Here is a 20,226-nt window from a genome sequence, read left to right as displayed (position 1 = left end):
GCTTTTCCAGTTTAACTCTTGGTCACTCTCTCGCCAGGCCTTGCCCCATGGGCCACAGAGGAAGGCCCCTGCAACTCCAGGGGCAGCTGAAGGACCCCTCTCCCCGTGAACAGCACCCCCAGTTTCCAGTGAGACTCAGGGAGGCTCAGCACCTCGCCCAGGGTCCCACATCCCTGGCAGAACCAGGGTGAGTGGTTCATCCCTGCACAGCTCAAGACCCATCAGGGAAGCTCCATGGTCTCATCACCACACCACACCTGTTCCCGTCCTTCCTCTTTCTGGCCATCCTCCGTTTCCCAGCCATCTTTGCAGACATGGGGACATTGGGTCAAACAGACTGGTGGGCCTCAGTGTGTCTGCCACAGGCCCCAGCAGCATGGGGAGGGTATACCCACCCCTTCATCCCCCCCTAGAGTTCCAGACACCTCTAGGCTCCATCCCGGTCACCCAGGTCTTTCACCTTAAACAATATTGGACACTGGGGCATGAGCTCTGGCCTGTGCCTCAGCTCTGGGACAATTGCCAAGGTGCACACCTCTTTGTCAGCCACGGCAATGAACATATGAATAGCTTTGTAAGCCACAGCAATGAACATATAAATAGCTAACCTCACTTCACCACACATCCCCTCAGTGCCCCTCACAGCAACCTGCTAGGCAAGTGCTATGATTATCTCCACTTTATTTTATTTTGAGACAGAGTCTCATTCCGTTGCCAAGACTGGAGTACAGTGGCACAATCTCGGCTCAGTGCAACCTCCACCTCCCGAATTCAACAGATTCTCCTGCCTCAGCCTCCTGAGTAGCTGGGATTACAGGTGTACGCCACCACGCCTGGCTGATTTTTGTATTTTTAGTAGAGACGGGGGTTTTACCATGTTGACCTGGCTGGTCTCGAACTCCTGACCTCAAGTGATCTGCCAGCCTCGGCCTCCCAAAGTGCTGGGATTACAGGCGTGAGCCGCCGGGCCTGACTGATTATCTCCATTTTAGAGATGGTGAAACTGAAGCATCCTCCCAGATGGCCCCCCAAATCCCTGCCTCCGTAGTCATGTCCCTGTGCTGTCCCCTCAAGAGGGGGTTGATCTAGTGACTCACTTCTAACAAAGAGACACAGCAGGAGGGGCCCAGGAGATGCCAGCAGCCAGCAGCCACAAGGCTGAAACAGAGCCTCCCTGGTTGAGCCACGAGGCAAGACTTCAGCCCCAGCTAATGCCTTGGCCTTGGCCGAAGCTCACGAGGCTTTGAGACCCCCAGCTAATTTGCACCCAGGTTCCTTTCCTGACCCAAAGAAATGGTGAGATAATAAATGCTTTCCAGTTTTTTCTTTTTTTTTTTTTTTTTCTTCTGAGATGGAGTCTCACTGACTCTCACCCAGGTTGGCAGTGGCACAATCTCGGCTCACTGCAACCTCCGCTTCCCGGGTTCAAGAGATTCTCCTGCCTCAGCCTCCTGAGTAGCTGGGATTACAGATGTGCACCACCACACCCAGCTAATTTTTGTATTTTTAGCAGAGACAGGGTTTCACCATGTTGGCCAGGCTGGTCTTGAACTCCTGACCTCAAGTGATCTGCCCACTTCAGCCTCCCAAAGTGCTGGGATTACAGGTGTGACCCACTGTGCCCTGCTAATTCTTTTATTTTTAGTAGAAACACAGTTTCACCATGTTGGCCAGGCTGGTCTTGAACTCCTGACCTCAGGTGATCTGCCCACTTTGGCCTCCCAAAGTGCTGGGATTATAGGCGTGAGCCACTGTGCCTAGCCTTGAATTTTCTTTTTTAAAAAGTCTTCCTCAACAGTTGTCTTAGAATGTTTCTAAGAGAATTATTCTAATTGTTATTTTTCATTTTATTATTTTTTAGAAACAGGGTCTCACTCTGTTGCCCAGGCTGGAGTGTAGCGGTGCGATCATAGCTCACTGCAGCCTCGAACTTCTGGCCTCAAGTATCCTCCCACCTCAGCCTCCCCAGCAGCTGAGACTATAGGTGTGCACCACCATGTCTGGCTATTGTTTTCAACTACTAAGTTTTGGGGTAATTTGTTACACAGCCAGAGACAATGAATACAGAGGCCTAGAGAGCTTGGGTGAGCTGCCCAGTCGCCCAGCTATGAATCCAGAATGGTCCAACCCCAAACCTGTGCTCACCCCTACCCAGCTCAGCCCCCTCTTCTAGGCATCAGCTCAAAGGGCCATTCTGGGCAACGAGTACCACAAGATGTTACACAAGACAAGGGTGCCTGCCACTGGGCTGGTTCAGGGGAAAACGCCCACCTGTTGTCGAAGAAGGCACGAACAATTTTGGATCGGATGGGGTTGAGCTCCAGGTCCGGGACATTGTTGAAGTTCTCCTTGCTGGTTTCCAAGAAGGAGAGATACCGGGAAAAGAGTAAGGAAAGACAGCAGATGTCAGCTGGCATTTTCATCCTGTATCACGCTGTATTTTGGATCCCCAACAGGTCCCCACAAGAATAGTTCAGAGTTAGGAGACAGAACTGGAATACGCTTCACTTATCTGCCCCTTCCTCTAACCTTTAGACTGGGCAAGGGCAGGGAGGATTTGGAGGCTCAAGATACTGTTCCTTTTTAAGATAAGAGTCTCACTGTCACCCAGGCTGGAGTACAGTGGTGCGATCATAGGTCACTGCAGCCTCGACCTACTGGGCTCAAGCAATCCCTTGCCTCAGCCTCCCAAGTAGCTGGGACGACAGGTTCACGTCGCCATGCCTAGTTAATTTTTAAAATTTTTTTGTAGAGACAAGGTGTTGACATGTTGCCCCGGCTGGTCTTGAACTCCTGGGCTCAAGTGATCCTCCTGCCTCAGCCTCCCAAAGTGCTGGAGTTACAGGTGTGAGCCACTGGCCCGGCCTTGAGATACTTTTGAGAATCCAAGAGGTGGACTGGACATTCATCTCCAAACAAATGCAGAGATGTGGGATTTGTGTCCATTCCAGGGATTCAGAGACTGCCTGAAGCCCATCCTCAAATCCCTAGGTCAGTATTTAGAGCAGTGGAGTGCTGGCTTGGAGCTCTGGAAAACAGTCTGGCAGGTCCTCAAAGGTTAAACACAGAGTTAATAGACGATCCAGCAATTCCACTCCTAGGGATATGCCCAAGAGAAATAAAAACCTGTGCGTGAATTTCACAGCAGCATTGCTCACCCATAAAGCAGAAACAACCCAAACATCTGTCAACTCATAATTGGAGAAATAAAATGTGGTCCATGCAATGGAGTTTTTTTGTTTGTTTTTTGAGATGGAGTCTCGCTCTGCCACCCAGGCTGGAGTGCAATGGTGCAATCTCGGCTCACTGCAACCACAATGGAGTATTTTTTAGCCATAAAAAGGAACCAAGTACTGACACATGCTACAACACAAATGAATCTAAAAAACATGATGTTAAGTGAGGCTGGGCGCCGTAGCTCGCACCTGTAATCCCAGCACTGTGGGAGGCCGAGGTAGGTGGATCACTTGAGGTCAGGAGTTCAAGACCAGCCTGGCCAACATGGTGAAACCCCATCTCTACTAAAATACAAAAATTCGCCGGGTGTGGTGGCGCACATCTGTAATCCCAGCTACTTGGGAACCTCGGGCACAAGAGTTGCTTGAATCCGGGAGGTGGAGGTTGCAGTGAGCCAAGATCTCACCATTGTACTACAGCCTGGTAGACTGTAGTCTCAAAAAACTTTTGAATTTTGAGACTCCATCTCAAAATACAAACAAAAAAAAAACCATTATGCTAAGTGAAGGAAGCCAATTCACAAATGACCACATATTACATAATCTGGAATAGGTAAATACACAGCGGTAGAAAGGAGATTGGTGGTTGTCAGGGGGTTGGGGAAAGGGGAATGTGGCATGCCAGCTGAGGGTACAGCTTTCTTTTGGGAGTGATGAATATGTTCTAATATTGACTATAGTGCTGGATGCAGAACTCTGTACATACAACAAATGTCACTGAATTGCACATTTTAATGGTTGAGTTGTATTATGTGAATTACATTTCAGTAAAGCTGTTAAAAAAAAAAAAAAAAAAGCCAGCCAGGTATGATGGCATGCGCCTGTAGTCCCAGCTAGCAATCAATGTAGGAGGCTGAGGCAAGAGGACTGTTTAAGCCCAGGAGTTCAAAGTTACAGTGAGCTATGATGGTGCCACTGCACTGCAGCCTGGGTGATACAGCGAGACTTCAATCTCTTAAAAAAAAAAAAAAAAAAGGCAAAAAAAGCTTGGCTTGGGACAGGGGAGGGTGAATTTCACAGGAGGACACCCTGTAGCTGGCACAGGTATTGCTGAGTCCTAGAGGCTGCAGGTTTGCAGGCAGGGGCGTCAGCCATTCCCTCACCTGCCTGCCCTCCTCCCCTGCCCTTCACAGAAGGCCATCCTGGGTTCTCTCAATCTGCTTCCTGCTCACCTTTTCCTTCTGCTCCATGGGCCTCCACGGGCAGTGTCTTGGGAAGGACCCAGCGCACAGGCTGGTGATCCTAGGGAAAAAGGTGTCAGGCCCAGGTAGGGAGGGCGGAGGGTATCAGCCCATTGAAAATGAGGACGTCCGGGTGAGAAGTGATGACGGGACAGTCATTGGGAGTGGGATTCAACACTGGGACAGACAGATGCTGGAGAGGAGGAGGCAAAACAGACGCAGGGGATTCTACGCTGTTTGGGTTGGAAGATTTCATGAACGCCTCGTGGCCCCTGTGCTGCCCCGCCTTACACATTGGAGGGGTGGGGATGGAGGCATGGAGAGGCACAGCAGGACCTGGCCCCCATTCCCGGGTCCCTCTGTGTCCCTGGCATGGCCTTCTGTCCCTCCCACCCAGGCCTTTCAGCTGGGCTCACTCATGGCCTCTGGCCAAACTCAGTAGCCGTGTCAGGGCAGACCCATGTTTTAGATTCCCAGGAACCCAGTTCCAAAGGAGGCAGACTCGGGACAGCTGGCCCAGAGAGATGGGATGTTATTTGGCCATGAAAAAAAATAAGATTTTTTTTGGCCATAAAAAGGAACAAGGTTTTTTGTTTTGTTTTGTTTTTTTGAGACAGAGTTTCACTCTATTGCCCAGGCTGGAGCACGGTGGTGCGATCTCGGCTCAATCTCCATGGGCCTGCTCCATGGTGGATCTCGGCTGCAACTTTCGCCTCCCAGGTTCAAGTGATTCTCCTGCCTCAGCCTCCCGAGTAGCTGGGATTACAGGCGTGTGCCACCACGCCCAGCTAACTTCTGTATTTTTAGTAGAGGTGCGGTTTCACCAGTTGGCCAGGCTGGTCTCAAACTCCTGACCTCAGGAAATCCACCCACCTCGGCCTCCCAAAGTGCTGGGATTACAGGCGTGAGCCATTGCACCTGTCCAGGAATGAGATTCTCATCCATGCCACAGCACGGATGTACCTGGAAGACATGATGCTCAGTGGAAGAAGCCAGACACAAATGGTGTACGATGCCATTTATAGGAAACATCCAGAAAGACAAATGCAGGGAGACAAAGTGGAGAGATGCAGTTTCCAGGGGCTGGGGACGGGGTGATAGCTAATGGGTGCGAAGCTTCTTTCTGAGGTGTTCTAAAATGGACTGTACACTTTCAATGGGCGAATTCTATAATATGTGAATTACAGCTCCATAAAGCTGTTAAAATTTTCTAATAAGTCTTTAAAAAAAAAAAAAGAACCACTGTGCTACTGCACTATGACTCCATTTATGTAAAGAACAGAAAGTGACAACACGAACCTCTGCAGTCGGGGTGATAAACCGCCCCAGAGTTCGGGGTGACTGAGAGGGAATATGGGGGCCTTTTGAGAGCCGGAAACATTCTGTTGCATGTTCCGTCTGTGAAAGTCCCTCTGTGTGTGACACACGCTTTTCTGTATGCAGGTCGCACCCTCGCTGCTCACAGACAGCTGGATGCCCTGCCCTTTTTCCTCATTAGTGGGAGGTGACCACAGGAGGGGACAGAATAGAGAGACCAGAGCCCTGAATGAGTCAAGGTTACCAGGGAGATGATCTACGAAATCACGATCAGATGACAATGACAGCTACAGCTCACAACCATGCAAGCGACTTGGCCGCAGCCATCTCGCTTCCCAGTGACCCCACAAGGGCTCCTATTATCTCCAACGCTTGAGGCTCAGCACAGACAGGTTCGGCGACCTGCCCCAGCTCACCCAGTGAGGGCGTGGAAGAGTCAGCTTGGAAGCCAGGTAGCGTACAGCCAGACTCTCACCAGACACCTGCTGCCCGACTCTCCCTGGCCATCTGAACAGAATCCATTTTCCAAGGCCCAGATCCCTGAGAAAGGGACCACATGGAGCTCCAGAGGGAATCTGGGAGAACAGAGAAGCCACTGGCTGCTATGCTGCTAGCCAAACCCTCTCTGACTTTCACTGGCTGTTGCTAATCCTTCCTGTCAGTTTTCTCGTCTGTGAGGAGGGCACACTGATACTGACGGAGGATAAAGGGTACAGCCTCTGGAATCACACTTGGGCTCTACCCTGCTCTGCTACCCGGGTCAAATGGCATTGCCTCACCCAGCCTCTGTCTGCTCCTTTGCAAACAGGAACCTCACAGGGTTGCTGTACAGTTTAGAGGAGATAAAGTCCGCAACATGCTCAGCACAGTGTCTGGAGAACTGGGAGTGCACCACAGATGGCAGCTTGCAGGATGGTGACCCTGTGATGTCCACAGCACCCCGTCCTCAACGCCTTACACTGCTGGGCTTGGCAAGGTGATCAATAAATGGTTTGCTGAGTGAATAATGAAGGTGGCTGCAGGCAGGGCTTGCCTCTTTGTCTGGTCCATCCTGAGGCACTGCCCTTCCCCAGGTGCCTTCCCCAGGGCCCAGGTGTCCAGACCCTGGAAGGAGAGCAGACCCCAATGTCCCAGGAGAGAGGGAGGAGAGGTAGGGGAGAAACCACCTAGAAGAGCCTGACCCATGTGCCTGGAGAAGAAATTAACTCAACACAAGAGGCCTGTCCCCATCCAGCAGCAACAAGACGTGCTTGACCTGCTGGGAACTGAGCTGGGGACACAGTGTCCCCAGGTGCTGGCTTCACAACCCCCAGTGGGTGTGTAAATGGCTCTGAAGCCCGCTGCCTCTGCTCTCTCTCTCTCTCTCCATAGGCACCTACTACACCCACACCTGACTCTCACCTCCCCCTCACCACTGGTGCCTGACTCTTAGAGCCTCAGTTTCCTCATCTGTGAGATGGGTGCAGACCTAATCCTTCCCATATCAAAGGGGATGGTTCAGGGTCAAACACAAGACGGGGAGAGGGGTGCTGGCCCAGGCTCTGCCCCTTACCAGGCACATGGTTTTGAGTAATCACAGCACACCTCCAAGCCGTGATTTCTCATCTGTAAAATGGGGATCATAGGAATATCCAGGTAACATGATGGGGCTAATGAGATGATCAAATGAGATAAATCCACATAAGATGCTGAGCAGACTACCTGACACAGGGTGAGCTCTTAATTTTAAAATAATAACAGTAATAACGGCAGCAGCAGCAGCAGTAACAGTAATCGCTGCAGCAGTATTAATAGTAGTAATAATAATAATGTAACAGCACCTAACCTATGTACCCTCAAAATGGAACGAACTATTCTGAGCTTTACATTATTACATAGGGCTCACAACAACCCTATAAAGTAGGTACTTATGCCCATTTTATTTTCTTAGTTTTTTTTTATTTTTTGAGACGGAGTCTCACTCTGCCGCCCAGGCTGGAGCGCAGTGGTGTGATCTCTGCTCACTGCAACCTCTGCCTCCTGGGTTCAAGTGATTCTTGTGCCTCAGCCACTGGAGTTGCTGGGATTACAGGTGTGCGCCACCATGCCCAGCTAATTTTTGTATTTTTAGTAAAGACGGGGTTTCACCATGTTGGCCAGGCTGGTCTCGAACTCCTGACCTCAGGTGATCTGCCCTCCTCAGCCTCCCAAAGTGCTGGGATTACAGGTGTAAGCTACTGCACCCGGCCTGTGCCCATTTCAAAGATGAAGAAACTGAGGCAGAGAGATGAAGCCACTTCTCATTGTTAAGAATGATACTGGCGGACCCAGGCAGTGGCATGGTGGTGCCTGGCCTTCAGGGACTTTCCCTAAAACCTGCCAATGTCCGTTTTCAACAAGGAGAGTGCCGGCCTTGAGTCCAGTGCTTAGGACGGGCTAACCTTTTCATTTCATCAGTTTCATGCTCCATCAATACTCGTGTCAGTTTTGTTTTCCTTCCTCCCCAGGTCCTCGCCAGGCTGGATGAACCGGCTCGGCTAAAGGTGTCGCAGCCCAGGCTGCAGCCATGGGAATGGGCTCTGCCTCACCTCAGAGCCCAGGGCTGAGGGCAGGTCACTGCCCTCAGCCAGAGCTGATTCTCAGTGGCCAGTGGTGCTGCCCCAGTGACCATCAGGGTAGAGGGGATTGCCCAGTAGGGCTCCAGGGCCACACACCTTCCAGGCCTCCTGCGGGACAGCTTGAGCCCTCGGGGCTTCAGAATGTCCCCCTGGAGTCATGAAGGGCTCTGGCGACATCAAGCTGTGCTAAGCACGCAACGCTTAATCACCCCACACAATCATGAGCGGCAACAGTGATGATCCTATTTTACAGACCAGAACATAAGGCCCAGAGAGGCAAGGAGACTAAGCCCCAGTCACACAGCTAGAGTTGGCGCGGGACTCCAGCTCTGTCTCCAGGCTGGCTCGAACCATCTTGCGCTTCCTCACTCTCACCACTTCCTTCCTTCCGGTTGTGCATTTTTACCTTAAACAGAGAAAGAGTGAGGCAACTGCTCTCACCCAGCACCCAGCCCGAGAGGCCCCATCTGGGACCCAGGAAGAGGGCAGGACAAGCATCAGGCTGACAAGAAGGGAAGGACCAGGCTCAAAAAACCACCGAGGACTGTGCCAGGCTCTTCCTCAAGCCTCGTGGTGTGGGTTGGTTTCCGGCGGCTTTCGGGGCCCAGCTCAGTTGCAAAGTTCTCTCTAGGGGTATTGAGCATGGAGCTGCCCAACCCCCACCAACCACTGCAAGGCTAACCGACCTCCAAGGTGAGGGTGCAGCCAGGCCCCAGATTCTCAGGCTGGAACTTCCACCGCTCCAGGGCTCCCCGCACTGAGGGAGGCCACTTTGCCGGGCTGCCTGCCCAATGTCCCTCTGAGTTCCCCTTCCTGCACTGCCTGCCCAGTGCCCCTCTGATTCCCCTTCCTGCACTCACTGTTCAGCATTTGGTGTCCCCCACAGTGGGGAAGCTGAGGCCCCATGGGGACTCTTGAAGGCAGAGACTGCGTGTCACTCAGCAAGTGTCTTCCCAGTAGCCAAGATACTCAAAGTGTGGTTTCTGGGCCAGCAGCATCTGCATCACCTGGAGCTTATTAGAGATGCACCATCTCTCCCTACTCCAGACCTACTGAATCAGAACCTGCATTAATACGGTGGTGCATTCATGGCTCACTGCAGCCTTGAACTCCTGGGCTCAAGTGATCCTCCTCAGCCTCCTGAGCAGCTGGGACTGCAGGTGTGCACTATCACACTCAATTTATTTTTGGTAAAGACAGGGTCTCACTATATTGCCCAGGCTAGTCCTGAACTCCTGGGCTCAAGTGATCCTCCCTCCTTGGCCTCCCAAAGTGCTGGGATTACAGAACCTGCATTTTAACGCAGTCCCCAGGGCATTCACGTGCATGTGAATGCATGAGAACTGCTGGCCTCTTAATCTCTCAATGTTTCAAAGCACCTGGAATTGCCCAAATGTACCAGGAAATTCTCCTATCCACATTTTTGCACAGAAGATTCTGGCAAGAAAGGCCTGGTCCTTTTTGCTCCTGGCAAATGCTTCTTTGAAAAGCTAGACAACATCGCCAAGACCATTCCCCCGGGCACACACCTTCTCATCCCTGTCCCTGCCCCATGTCAGTCCCCCACTTTCCCCGACACCTGGCATTGACTTCTTACAGTGAAAGCAACTCAGCGACAAGCATTCGAGCCCCTTCGAGGAGCCAGGCACTGTTCTAGGTGCCGGCTGCAGAGGTAAAGACAGACACGATCCCTTATGGGGAATCTAGGAGAGCACAAAAGAGATGGGAAAGAGTATCTCAGGGAGTGATGAGTACTTTGCAGAGAAATTCAGCAGAGAAAGGGAAGGGGACTGCAGGAGGCTGGTACAAGTTTAAATGAGGCTGACCACAGAAAGGCCACAGGGAAAAAAGTGACATTTGAGCAGAGACCTGAAGGAGGGGAGGTTCTCGACTCCCATGGGTCCAGCTGGTGGGGAGGGTGGGTGGAGGCCAGGGATGCTGCTCAGCACCCCACAGTACCCAGGACAACCCCCAACGAAGAATCATCCAGCCCCAGAGCCCAAGCCCAAAAACCCTGCTCTAGGGGAAAAGCATTCTAAGAAGAAGGAACAGCATGAGCTAGAGCCCTAGGGTGGGGAACAGAAAGAATGTTCATGTAACTTGGGCAAAAATAATTGGGGAGATGGGTGTAGCAGGGGCCCAACCATACAGGGGCCAGAAGGACACTGAGAGGCCTCAGCGGTGGCTCTGACTCCCAATGGGTGAGACAGAACATCTTCAGCAGAGAAGAGACATTCTCATAGGACCCTCCCACATGGTACTGTGAGCCTGGATGGTGGATGGGCAATGAAGACAGACACAGGGGGACCAGGGAGGAGGCTGTTGGGGCATCCCAGGCCAGAGACCATGGCAGCTGGATGAGGGCAGGGGTTGGGGGAGCAGAGGAAGAAGGGGAGAGAAGTAGCAAATCCCGGGCTCGTTGGGAGGTAGAAATGGCAGCGTTTGCTGATGAACTGGAAGCAGGGCTGAGAAAAAGGGAGGAATCAAAGGTGACCACTGCAGGGAACTGTGAGGCTGCTGTTCACCACAGAGGAACGGGGGGGCCTCTGGGAGGGATGAGGAGGTGCTTGCTTTGAAAGGGGCATGTTAAGTGGCATGTCTTTTGGATATTAAGTGGATGGGCAGTTGCTACCTGAGTCAGGAGCTCAGGGGAGAGGTCCTGGGAGGACATTCAGATGTAGGAGCTGGCCGGGCACAGTGGCTCACATCTATAATTTCAGCACTTTGGGAGGCTGAGGTGTGTGGACTGCTTGAGCCCAGGAGTTCAAGACCAGCCTGGGCAACATGGCAAGACCCCATCTCTACAAAAAATACAAAAATTAGCTGGGCATGGTGGTACATGCTTGTAAGTTCCAGGAGGCTGAGATAGGAGGATCGCTTGAGCCTGGGTGGTTGAGGCTGCAGTGAGCCGAGATCGAACCACCACACTTCAGCTTGGGCAACTGAGCAAAACAGCAACAAAAAAGTAGGAGCTAACGTACAGCTGGTGTTTCAGGCCACATCTGTGCATTTTATTTCAAGGACAAAAGGAAGCCCAAGTCATCACTAGGGCAAAGGCAAACCCTCTGTGATCTGCCCCCAACTCTCCGATTCTCCTCATGTGCTGGGCCCTCTGCCTGGAGCTCCCCTCCCTCTTCTCTTCACACACCGGCTCCTTCTCTCCTGGTCTTATCCCAGATGTGGCCTCCTCAGTGGCACCTTCCGTGACCACCTACCCCAAGGACCCTCTCCTCACCTCTCCTCCCTAGGGTTCCAGGGGATGGCTGTCTGCCCTGTTTCCTTCCTTTAGCGTGTGTGTGTGTGTGTGTGTGTGTGTGTGTGTGTGTGTGTGCGTGTGTGTGGCAGGGCTTCACTCTATCACCCAGGCTGGAGTACAGTGGTGCGATTTCGGCTCACTGCAGCCTCCACCTCCTGGGTTCAAGAGATGTTCTTGCCTCAGCCTTCTGAGTAGCTGGGACCTACAGGCGCCCGCCACCACGAATGGCTAAATTTTTTTTTTTTTTTTTTTTTTTCTTGAGATGGAGTCTCGCTCTGTTGCCCATGTTGGAGTGCAGTGGCATGATCTCAGCTCACTGCAAGCTCCGCCCCCGGGTTCACGCCATTCTCCTGCCTCAGCCTCCCGAGTAACTGGGACTACAGGTGCCCGCCACCACGCCCGGCTAATTTTTTGTATTTTTAGTAGAGATTCACCATGTTAGCCAGGATGGTCTCGATCTCCTGACCTCATGATCTGCCTGCCTCAGCCTCCCAAAGTGCTGGGATTACAGGCATGAGCCACCGCGCCCGGCCTAACTTTTGTATTTTTAATAGAGATGGGATTTCACCACATTGACCAGGCTGGTCTGGAACTCCTGACTGCAAGTGATCTGCCCACCCCGGCCCCCCAAAGTGCTGGGATTTCAGGCATGAGCCACTGTGCCCAGCCAACCTTAGTATATTTCTCGTGTTATAGCATGAACTGGCTGATGTGCTAGTTTTCTCTCCGATTACCCCTCACGCACGTAAGCATCAGAATAGAAGCACCCCAGGAGGGGAAGGGGAGCCTCCCCTTCTCAACCCTGCAGGATCATCAGCTCTAAAACCCATCACGGAAGGCCCTGGACATTTGCAGGCTTGTAAGCAAGGACCATGTCAGTATCAACCATCCTGGGAAAAGAATCTCTATAAAAGCTTTATATGTGAGTACCTGCTAATAAAACTAAGACCGTTTAGAAAGCTGCCTTTTGCCTCAGGAACGCCTCCGCACCTTTTCACACCAAACTACCCCCTTGGTGGCTCTCCTCACGTCTGCCTTAATGCTCTCACCTAAGCAGATGTGCAAGTCCAGCTGCCTCACGCCCGCTGTCTTTTCTGGGCATCTTTACAGCCACCGTAGCAGGTTTTCCTCTTTACGTGAACGTGCATCATCCTAGCTGAGGCTTTTAAAGGGAGGACTCGCTGCCTCTTGGAATATATTAAATTCTGATGGTGGAACAGCCTGCTGAGCTAGGTAGGGCCTCAGCAGCTTCCTTATGAGTATAGTATTTCTAAAAAAAGCTGTTGAGGCCAAGCATGGTGTCTCATGCCTGTAATCCTAGCACTTTGGAAGGCTGAGGCAGGAGTATTGCTTGAACCAGGAGTCCGAGACCAGCCTAGGCAACCTAGCAAGACTCGCATCTCTACGAGAAAAAAAAATTTTTTTTTTTTTAATTAGCTGGATGTGGTGGTGCATACCTGTGGTCCCAGCTGCAGCTCAGGAGGCTGAGGCAGGATGATCGCTTGAGCCCAGGAGTTGGAGTCTGCAGTAAACCATGATTGCACCACTGCACCCTAGTCTGGACAACAGGACAAGATCTTGCTCCCATCCCCTCAAAAAGTGGTCATATCATAGACAGGTTAAAAGCAAAGCAAAGTGACTGGGTTAAAAGGGGATTTAATTCTGGTGAAGAGCAACATCACTGCAGTGGTTTGAGGCTACACCTCTTGCACTAGCCAGCTTTACTTTTGAACTGAGGCCCTACTGTGTAATTTTAACCTCTTCAGCCTCGGTTGCTTAATCTGTAAAATGGGGATATTAGTGTCAACCTCAGAGGGTTCCTGAGACCATGTGAGCGTTGAGCCCAGTGCCTGGCACACGTTAGCACTCTGCTGATGGCAGCTGGGCTCCCGTTTCTGCTCACAACCGTGTGCTTTTTTTTCTTTTTGAGAGAGTCTCGCTTCATCACCTAGGCTGGAGTGCAGTGGCGAGACAAGTTACTGCAGCCTCAACCTCCCAGGCTCAAATAATCCTCCCACCTCAGTCTCCCGAGTAGCTAGGACCACAGGTGCATGCCACTATGCCCGGCTCATTTTTAAATTTTTTTTTTGTAGAGACAGAGTCTCACTATGTTGCCCAGGCTGGTCCCAAACTCCTGGATTCAAGCAATCCTTCCACCCCGGCCTCCCAAAGTGCTGAGATTATACGTGTGAGCTACCACACTGGGCCAACTCTGTGGTAACTTAAAAAAAATGACAGAGCAGTGGTAAGAACACTGCTGAGGGGCTGGGTGTGGTGGCTCACACCTGTAATCCCAGCACTTTGGGAGGCTGAGGCGGGCAGATCATCTGAGGTCAGGAGTTCCAGACCAGCCTGGCCAACATGGTGAAACCTTGTCTCTACTAAAAATACAAAAATTAGCCAGGTGTGGTGGTGGGTGCCATAATCCCAGCTACCTGGGAGGCTGAGTAAAGACAATCACTTGAACCTGGGAGGGGGAGGTTGCAGTGAGCCAAGACTGCGCCACAGCACTCCAGCCTGGCTGACAGAGTGAGATTCTGTCTCAAAGAAAAAAACAAAAGGAACACTGCTCAAGGAAGAAAAACAGGACCTGGAGTTAGGACACTTTGCTGACGCCCCGCTGTCTGGGCTATCAGAACATGGGGCTACAGGTTGATGGCATTCGTCATGGAGCATGGAGTCCCTTTTTTTCTCTTCCCTGTGTACATCTGTGGTTGCATTTACCTCCGGAATTACTCCACATTCAATGGCTTGATGAATCTAAAAATATTTTTTGTAACGTGGCTTTATCTAATCATGCCTCCTAATGGCCTGCACCATTACGTCTGAAGTATTCCATAGTGTCTATTTCTGGCATTTATAAGCCTGCCAGCATGCTATCAGGAAATTAAAAATTGCTGTTTAAAACGTTTACCAGTTCAGGGGCCCAAAAAGAGAAAGAAAAAGTGCAAGAAGCCATTTCTGTATTTTCTTCATTATTTAAAATTCTGACCTTTTAACAGGTTTACCTGTGGAGGTCTCCTCTGCTAGATGGAAAATTTCTGAGGACAGGGGAAGAGCCCCCCGCATGGTAGGTGGCTAATGAATGTGTTAGAATTAGATAGACATTCCTTTTTTATTTTTCTATTCAGGCATTTTGCCGAGAGGCCACAGAAATTCAGTGCTTTGTGGTCTGGATGAATTCAGGTCTTGAGGATCCTGAAGCATATACAATTTGGGGGTGCCCTCTTTTAAAAAGGGAACATAACAAAATGAATTTTTTTTTTTTTTGAGACAGAATCACTCTGTCGCCCAGGCTGGGGTGCAGTGGCACGATCTCAGCTCATTGCGACCTCCCCCTCCCATGTTCAAGCGATTCTCCTGCTCAGCCTCCCGAGTAGCTGGGATTACAAGCGCACACCACCACGCCCAACGGATTTTTGTATTTTTAGTAGAGACAGGGTTTCACCATGTTGGCCAGGCTGGTCTGGAACTCCTGACCTCAAGTGATCCACCAGCCTCAGCCTCCCAAAGTGCTGGGATTACAGAGCGAGCCACCGTGCCCAGCCAACAATATGAATGTCTAAAAAATCAGGTACTGGGCTGTGTAAAGAACCCACGCAAAAGTAAGGCCTTGAAGTGGGACTTTCAATGCCGCAAGACAAACTCTCCCCTAGATGTCCTGAGATGACTTCTGGAAAGAGATGGGACCAGGCCCAACACAGATAAGAAATGGTGGCTTAAAAATAAAATCAATTTTGGTCCATCAATTGCCTCATGAGAGTTTGTAAAGCTATATTCAATTTGTCAAGCCACACATTTAGAAATCCAATTCTTTAAACTTTTAAGTGCAACTTACAAATCTTATTCATCTGCATCTAAAGCCTGTGGTTCTGAATGATCATTTTTAAGGGGACTTTTGCATTCAAGGTCTTCACGAGCCTCCTGTGGGATCCTCATAAGCACGTAGGTCCTTCGCTGTCTGAGCGGGAGGGGGCAAAGGAGGTGGCACCCTCTCCCCCATTGCAGATTGTAGTGGGGTGCCAGGGGCCTTCACTAGGGAACCCCAATCAACGCCATTTCCATGTGGGGGAATGTCCCCAGAAAGAAAAGGAATTTTGTCCATGCTCTGAAAACTCAGCACAGCCCAGGGCCTGCTGGACAGCTTCCAAGATGTGCCAGGGATCTGAGAGGTTGAAGACCGGGCCTGGGATCACTTAGAAAACCCCTGGCAGAGAGGGGACAGCACTGGGGCCCAGTTCCCAAGCCAGGGCTGCTCAGGGGAAGATGGGCAGGAAAAGGCCAGGGGAACCTTGAAAAGCTACCTCATCTCCCTTCTCTAGGCCCTGGAGGGTGGATTAGGATTAGGCAAAGCAGTTCTGGGAGGCTGGAAGGAGGCCCTTCCTGTAGGCCTGTTTGCATAAGAAGCTGTGGTCAGTCACCTCCTTCCTGCAGGCTGGGCTGGGGCTGTCACTATGTGCAGCTGACACGAACCTCGAAGCCGACTCTGAAGCTCTGAGACCAGGGTGGTGGTGACGGGAATTACGAACGCACCTCCCCCACCCCCAATAGCAGGGCAGGGAGACTGAGGTCCTCAGAGATCACTTGCAAATCAAGGCAATGCCCCTGGCTTCCTGCAGCAGAATCTTGGCACTGGGTTCAAACCCCAGCTCCTCCACTTATGAGCTGTGTGACTCAGGGCCAGGTACATGGCATCTCTCTCTAGCCTTACTTTCCCATCTGTAAAACGGGGAGAGTGAGCGTCCCTACCTCTACTTCCTACCGGGTTCTGTAGGACTGAAGTCAGCCTGGGCGACGTGGTAAGACCTCATCTCTACAAAAATACAAAAAACGAGCCAGGTGTGGTGGCACACACCTGTAGTCCCAGCTACTCAGGAGGCTGAAGCAGGAGGAGCACTTGAGCCTGGGAGGTCAAGGCTGCAGTGAGCCGAGATCGCACCACTGCACATCAGCCTGAGCAACACACGAGACTCTGTCAAAAAATAAAAAAAAGATTGAAGTAACACACTCCTGCTGTGTAGCACATAAAACACGTTCAAATAATAAGAGCTTACATTTGTGAGCTGTTTCTGTGTGCCAAGACTCCTGCTGAATTCTTTCACCTGGATTACGTCAACCTAACAAGGAAGTACTATTAATGACAACAGGCCTCACGGAGGCCATGCTTCCTGTGCTGGAAAGAACTCTTGTTAGTCATCATATTCACTCCTCATTCCTTTGTTCTTTCATTCATTCATTTATTCATTCATCCCTTCACTTGTTCATTTGAGCACTCTCACAGCACCTACTGTGTTACAGGCCCTGGACTCAGCACTTTGGCCAAGGAAAAAGGCGATCAGTTCCTGCCCCCCAAGAAGCCACAGTCTGCTGGCGTAAGGGGATGTGGGGGCAGTTATAATTCTGTGCTGGGAATGTTGGGATGGGGCACCCTGGGGTAAGGGGATGAGGGGCAGTTATAATTCTGTGCTGTCAGTGTTGGGATGGGGCACCCCCAGGAGGAGGCTGTGGGGCTTCAGGGGGCAGGAGACGTGCCTTGGAAGATGTGGTCCACACTGAGGCCTCAGCAAAGCAGAAGCCAATATCTACACACCTGTGTGAGTCCCACATAAAGAACACAAAGATGACCTTGATGGCACTGGGTAGCCACAGAGGGCTGTTGAGCAGAGGCTGTTCACTGGCTCCTTTGAATGACCCTGCCAGGCAGGCACACTGAGGGCTTGTGCAAGGGTGCTACATATGAGGTCCTGGGGATGGGTGTGCAGGAGAGGGGCAAACAAGGTTTGGGGTGGCAGGGCAGGACCAACGGCTCACATTTCTAAGCTGAGCCTGGGCAGGTGAGGCCTGGGAGGTAGGAGTCCGGCGCCATCAGCACAGAGAGGCCGTGCCAGCTCAGCTCCTGCAGGAGGAGGACGCTCCACCCACTCAACCATGGAGGACCTACTGTGTGCTGTCCATGGTGCTGGGCAACGGAGGCACTTGTTAGAAATGCAGAGTCTCAGGCCCCACCCCAGAACTGCAGAAGCAAAACCTGCATGGCAGCAAGATTCCCAGGTGATTCGAGCACACTCAAGTTGGAAAAAAATTGTAGGGAATGCCATTTTAGTACGTCCCCTCGTAAGCCTATGATGGGGTGCTAGGCAATGCATCAGGGCTCAGCGCCTAGAACCTAAAAGTGGGAGGGGCCTCCAACGGCATCATATCCTCCTCCTCACACAGCACCTGGGCCCCCACCACACTCAGATTAGACCCTCAGGATGGGGGTGGAAGAATAGCCCCATTTGCCAAATGCCTATGAACCCCGCTTAGAGCTAAATTGCCCTGCTTGCACCTGCTTTTTTTTTTCCCTAGAGATTGGGTCTCACTGTGTTGCCCAGGTTGGGCTCAAGCAATCCTCCAGCCTTGGCCTCCCAAAGTGCTGAGATTATAGTCGTGAGTCACAGTGCCCGGCCCACTGCTCATTTTTAATGCTCAAATCAAATCCCGAGTGACCATGCTCACTTTCCAGATGAGGAGACTAGCTCAGCAAAACGAAGTGACCAGCCCGAAGCCACACAGCCAATGGCATGAAGGATTCTAATACAGCTGGACTCTGAAGCCTGGGTTTTTGCGTCTGCATCTCTATGCATGTAGAATATGAACCTAAAGTTCACCACCCAAGGTTGGATGGATCTAACATCAGATGCATAACAATAAGTCCAAGGCAGTGTGTTACAGGGCTGGGGGCTCCACTTGCTGGAAAACTGTCTTGAGGACAAAGGGGCTCTGCCTTCCCACATCCTCCACTGTGAACTCCATAGTGGCTGCATCTACCAGCGTAGGTACCAAACACCTGGCGCAGAGCAGATGCTCATGAACTTTTTAAGAGACAGGGTCTTGCTCTGTTGCCCAGGCTGGAGTGCAGTGGTGCATTCATAGCCCACTGCAGTCTTGAACCCCTGGGTTTAAGTGATCCTCCTGCTTCAGCTTCCCAAGTAGTCAGAACTACATGTGTGCATCACCAGACCTGGCTAATTTTTAAACATTTTGTAGAGAAAGGGTCTTGCTATGTTGCCCAGGCTGCTCATTAACTTCTGAAGGAACAAGCAAAGCATGCCATTGACACTATTTTCCAACATCCAGTGTCCATATATGCCACCTCCCCGTTAGATCTCAGTGCCTGGCTGACTTGTGTCATGCTATACACTCCTCAGCCTGTGGCCCAAAGAGGTTTCACCTTGCCCTGGTTGAAACCACCCGCCCTCCATCCCTGTCCTTGGAGGAAACTGACCCCAAGCCCCATGCCCTTATAGTTCTAGGGGAAAACATTTGTATGTCTGGTCTTTGGCCACAGCGATTGGCTCACTCAGGCCCGTGACCCCATCAGAGCCAATGAGAAGCCAGCTGACTCTTCTGCTGGGCTCAGGTTCTCTCTCCTCCACTGGGCTTGGTGGGCAAGATGTGTAGAATTAAAGGTATAAATCTTAATTGTCTTTAAGTCGGCCTTGGATGCAATCAAACTGAGACCAGAGGCCACAAGAATCATGAGACCGTCAGAATCTGAGCTCTTGAAATTAAGAATGAAATATACTGGATTAACAATATGCCTGTGTTTAGACACACAAGAGAAAGTGGACATTTATATGTCAGTTTCCATAAAACCTAGGGGAAATTTAAGTCTGTTTACTAAGAAGGAAGTTTTCCTGGAGTATTAAAAGGTTTGTTTCAAAGTTCCAACAAGCTGTAACCTTGAGACTCTGAATGCTTATTTTAGGAAACTACATCTGTTAGAAGTTTATGGTAGAAATTTGTTCAACTTGAAGCTTCCTCATGAACTCTGAGATGATCAAGTCACTGACAAGGACCTCTCACTAACCTAGCTGTAAGTAACTCAAGCAGCACTCGCTTGTAATCCCAGCCACTCAAGAGGCTGAGGCGGGGGGACTGCTTGAGCTCAGGAGTTCAAGACCACCCTGGGTAACATAGCAAGACCATGTCTCAAAAAAAAAAAAAAATACAAAACAATTAACAGGTCTGGTGCAGCAGTGCACACCTGTAGTGCCAGCACTTTGGGAGGTAGAAATGAGAGGACTGCTTGAGGCCAGGAGTTTGAGACCAGCCTGGGCAACATAGTGAGACCCCCATCTCTACAAAAACTTTTAAAAATTAGCTGGTGTGGTGGTGCATGCCTGTAGTCCCAGCACTTTGGGAAGCTAAGGCGGGAGGATCACCTGAGCCCAGGAGTTCCAGACCAGCCTGAGCAACACAGCAAGACCCTGCCTCTACGAAAATAAAAATAAATTAAAAAATCAGCTGGGTGTGATGGCACATGCCTGTGGTCCCAGCTGCTTCGGAGGCTGAGGCAGGAGGATCACTTGGGCCCAAGAGGTTGAGGCTGCAGTGAGCTATGATCACAACACTGCACTCCAGCCTGGGTGACGGAGCGAGACTGTGTCTCAAAAAAATTAAAAATACCCAAATAACAAATAATTCAACCAGAATACAGTTTAAGGCATTCCTCTTCATTAAAAAGCAACCTAAAGCTATCTAAAAGATTAACAAAACATAATGCAGAAGGTTGATTTTCCTTAACAGAAATTTGAGGCGGCCACCCCCATCTTGCCTGAGGCTGGAACTAACCCTAAAGAAGGAGAGTCAAAAGA

At 50.9% G+C, this 20,226-nt stretch overlaps 1 protein-coding gene across 1 annotated transcript in view; it reads right to left on the bottom strand.

The window, feature by feature from the left end:
- The window catches only part of TESC (tescalcin), a 61,291-nt gene that overhangs the window by 15,501 nt on the left and 25,564 nt on the right, over positions 1-20,226 (bottom strand). The window contains 1 exon segment of the mRNA XM_032168574.2: positions 2,272-2,352. Coding sequence (XP_032024465.2) covers positions 2,272-2,352 — 81 coding nt within the window.

The sequence above is a fragment of the Hylobates moloch genome, unplaced genomic scaffold (genome assembly GCF_009828535.3).
Source record: "Hylobates moloch isolate HMO894 unplaced genomic scaffold, HMol_V3 SCAFFOLD_12, whole genome shotgun sequence".
NCBI classification, from domain to species: Eukaryota; Metazoa; Chordata; class Mammalia; order Primates; family Hylobatidae; genus Hylobates; species Hylobates moloch.
The sequence above is the reverse complement of the archived record's forward strand: the minus strand, read 5'-3'. Positions and strand labels throughout refer to the sequence as shown.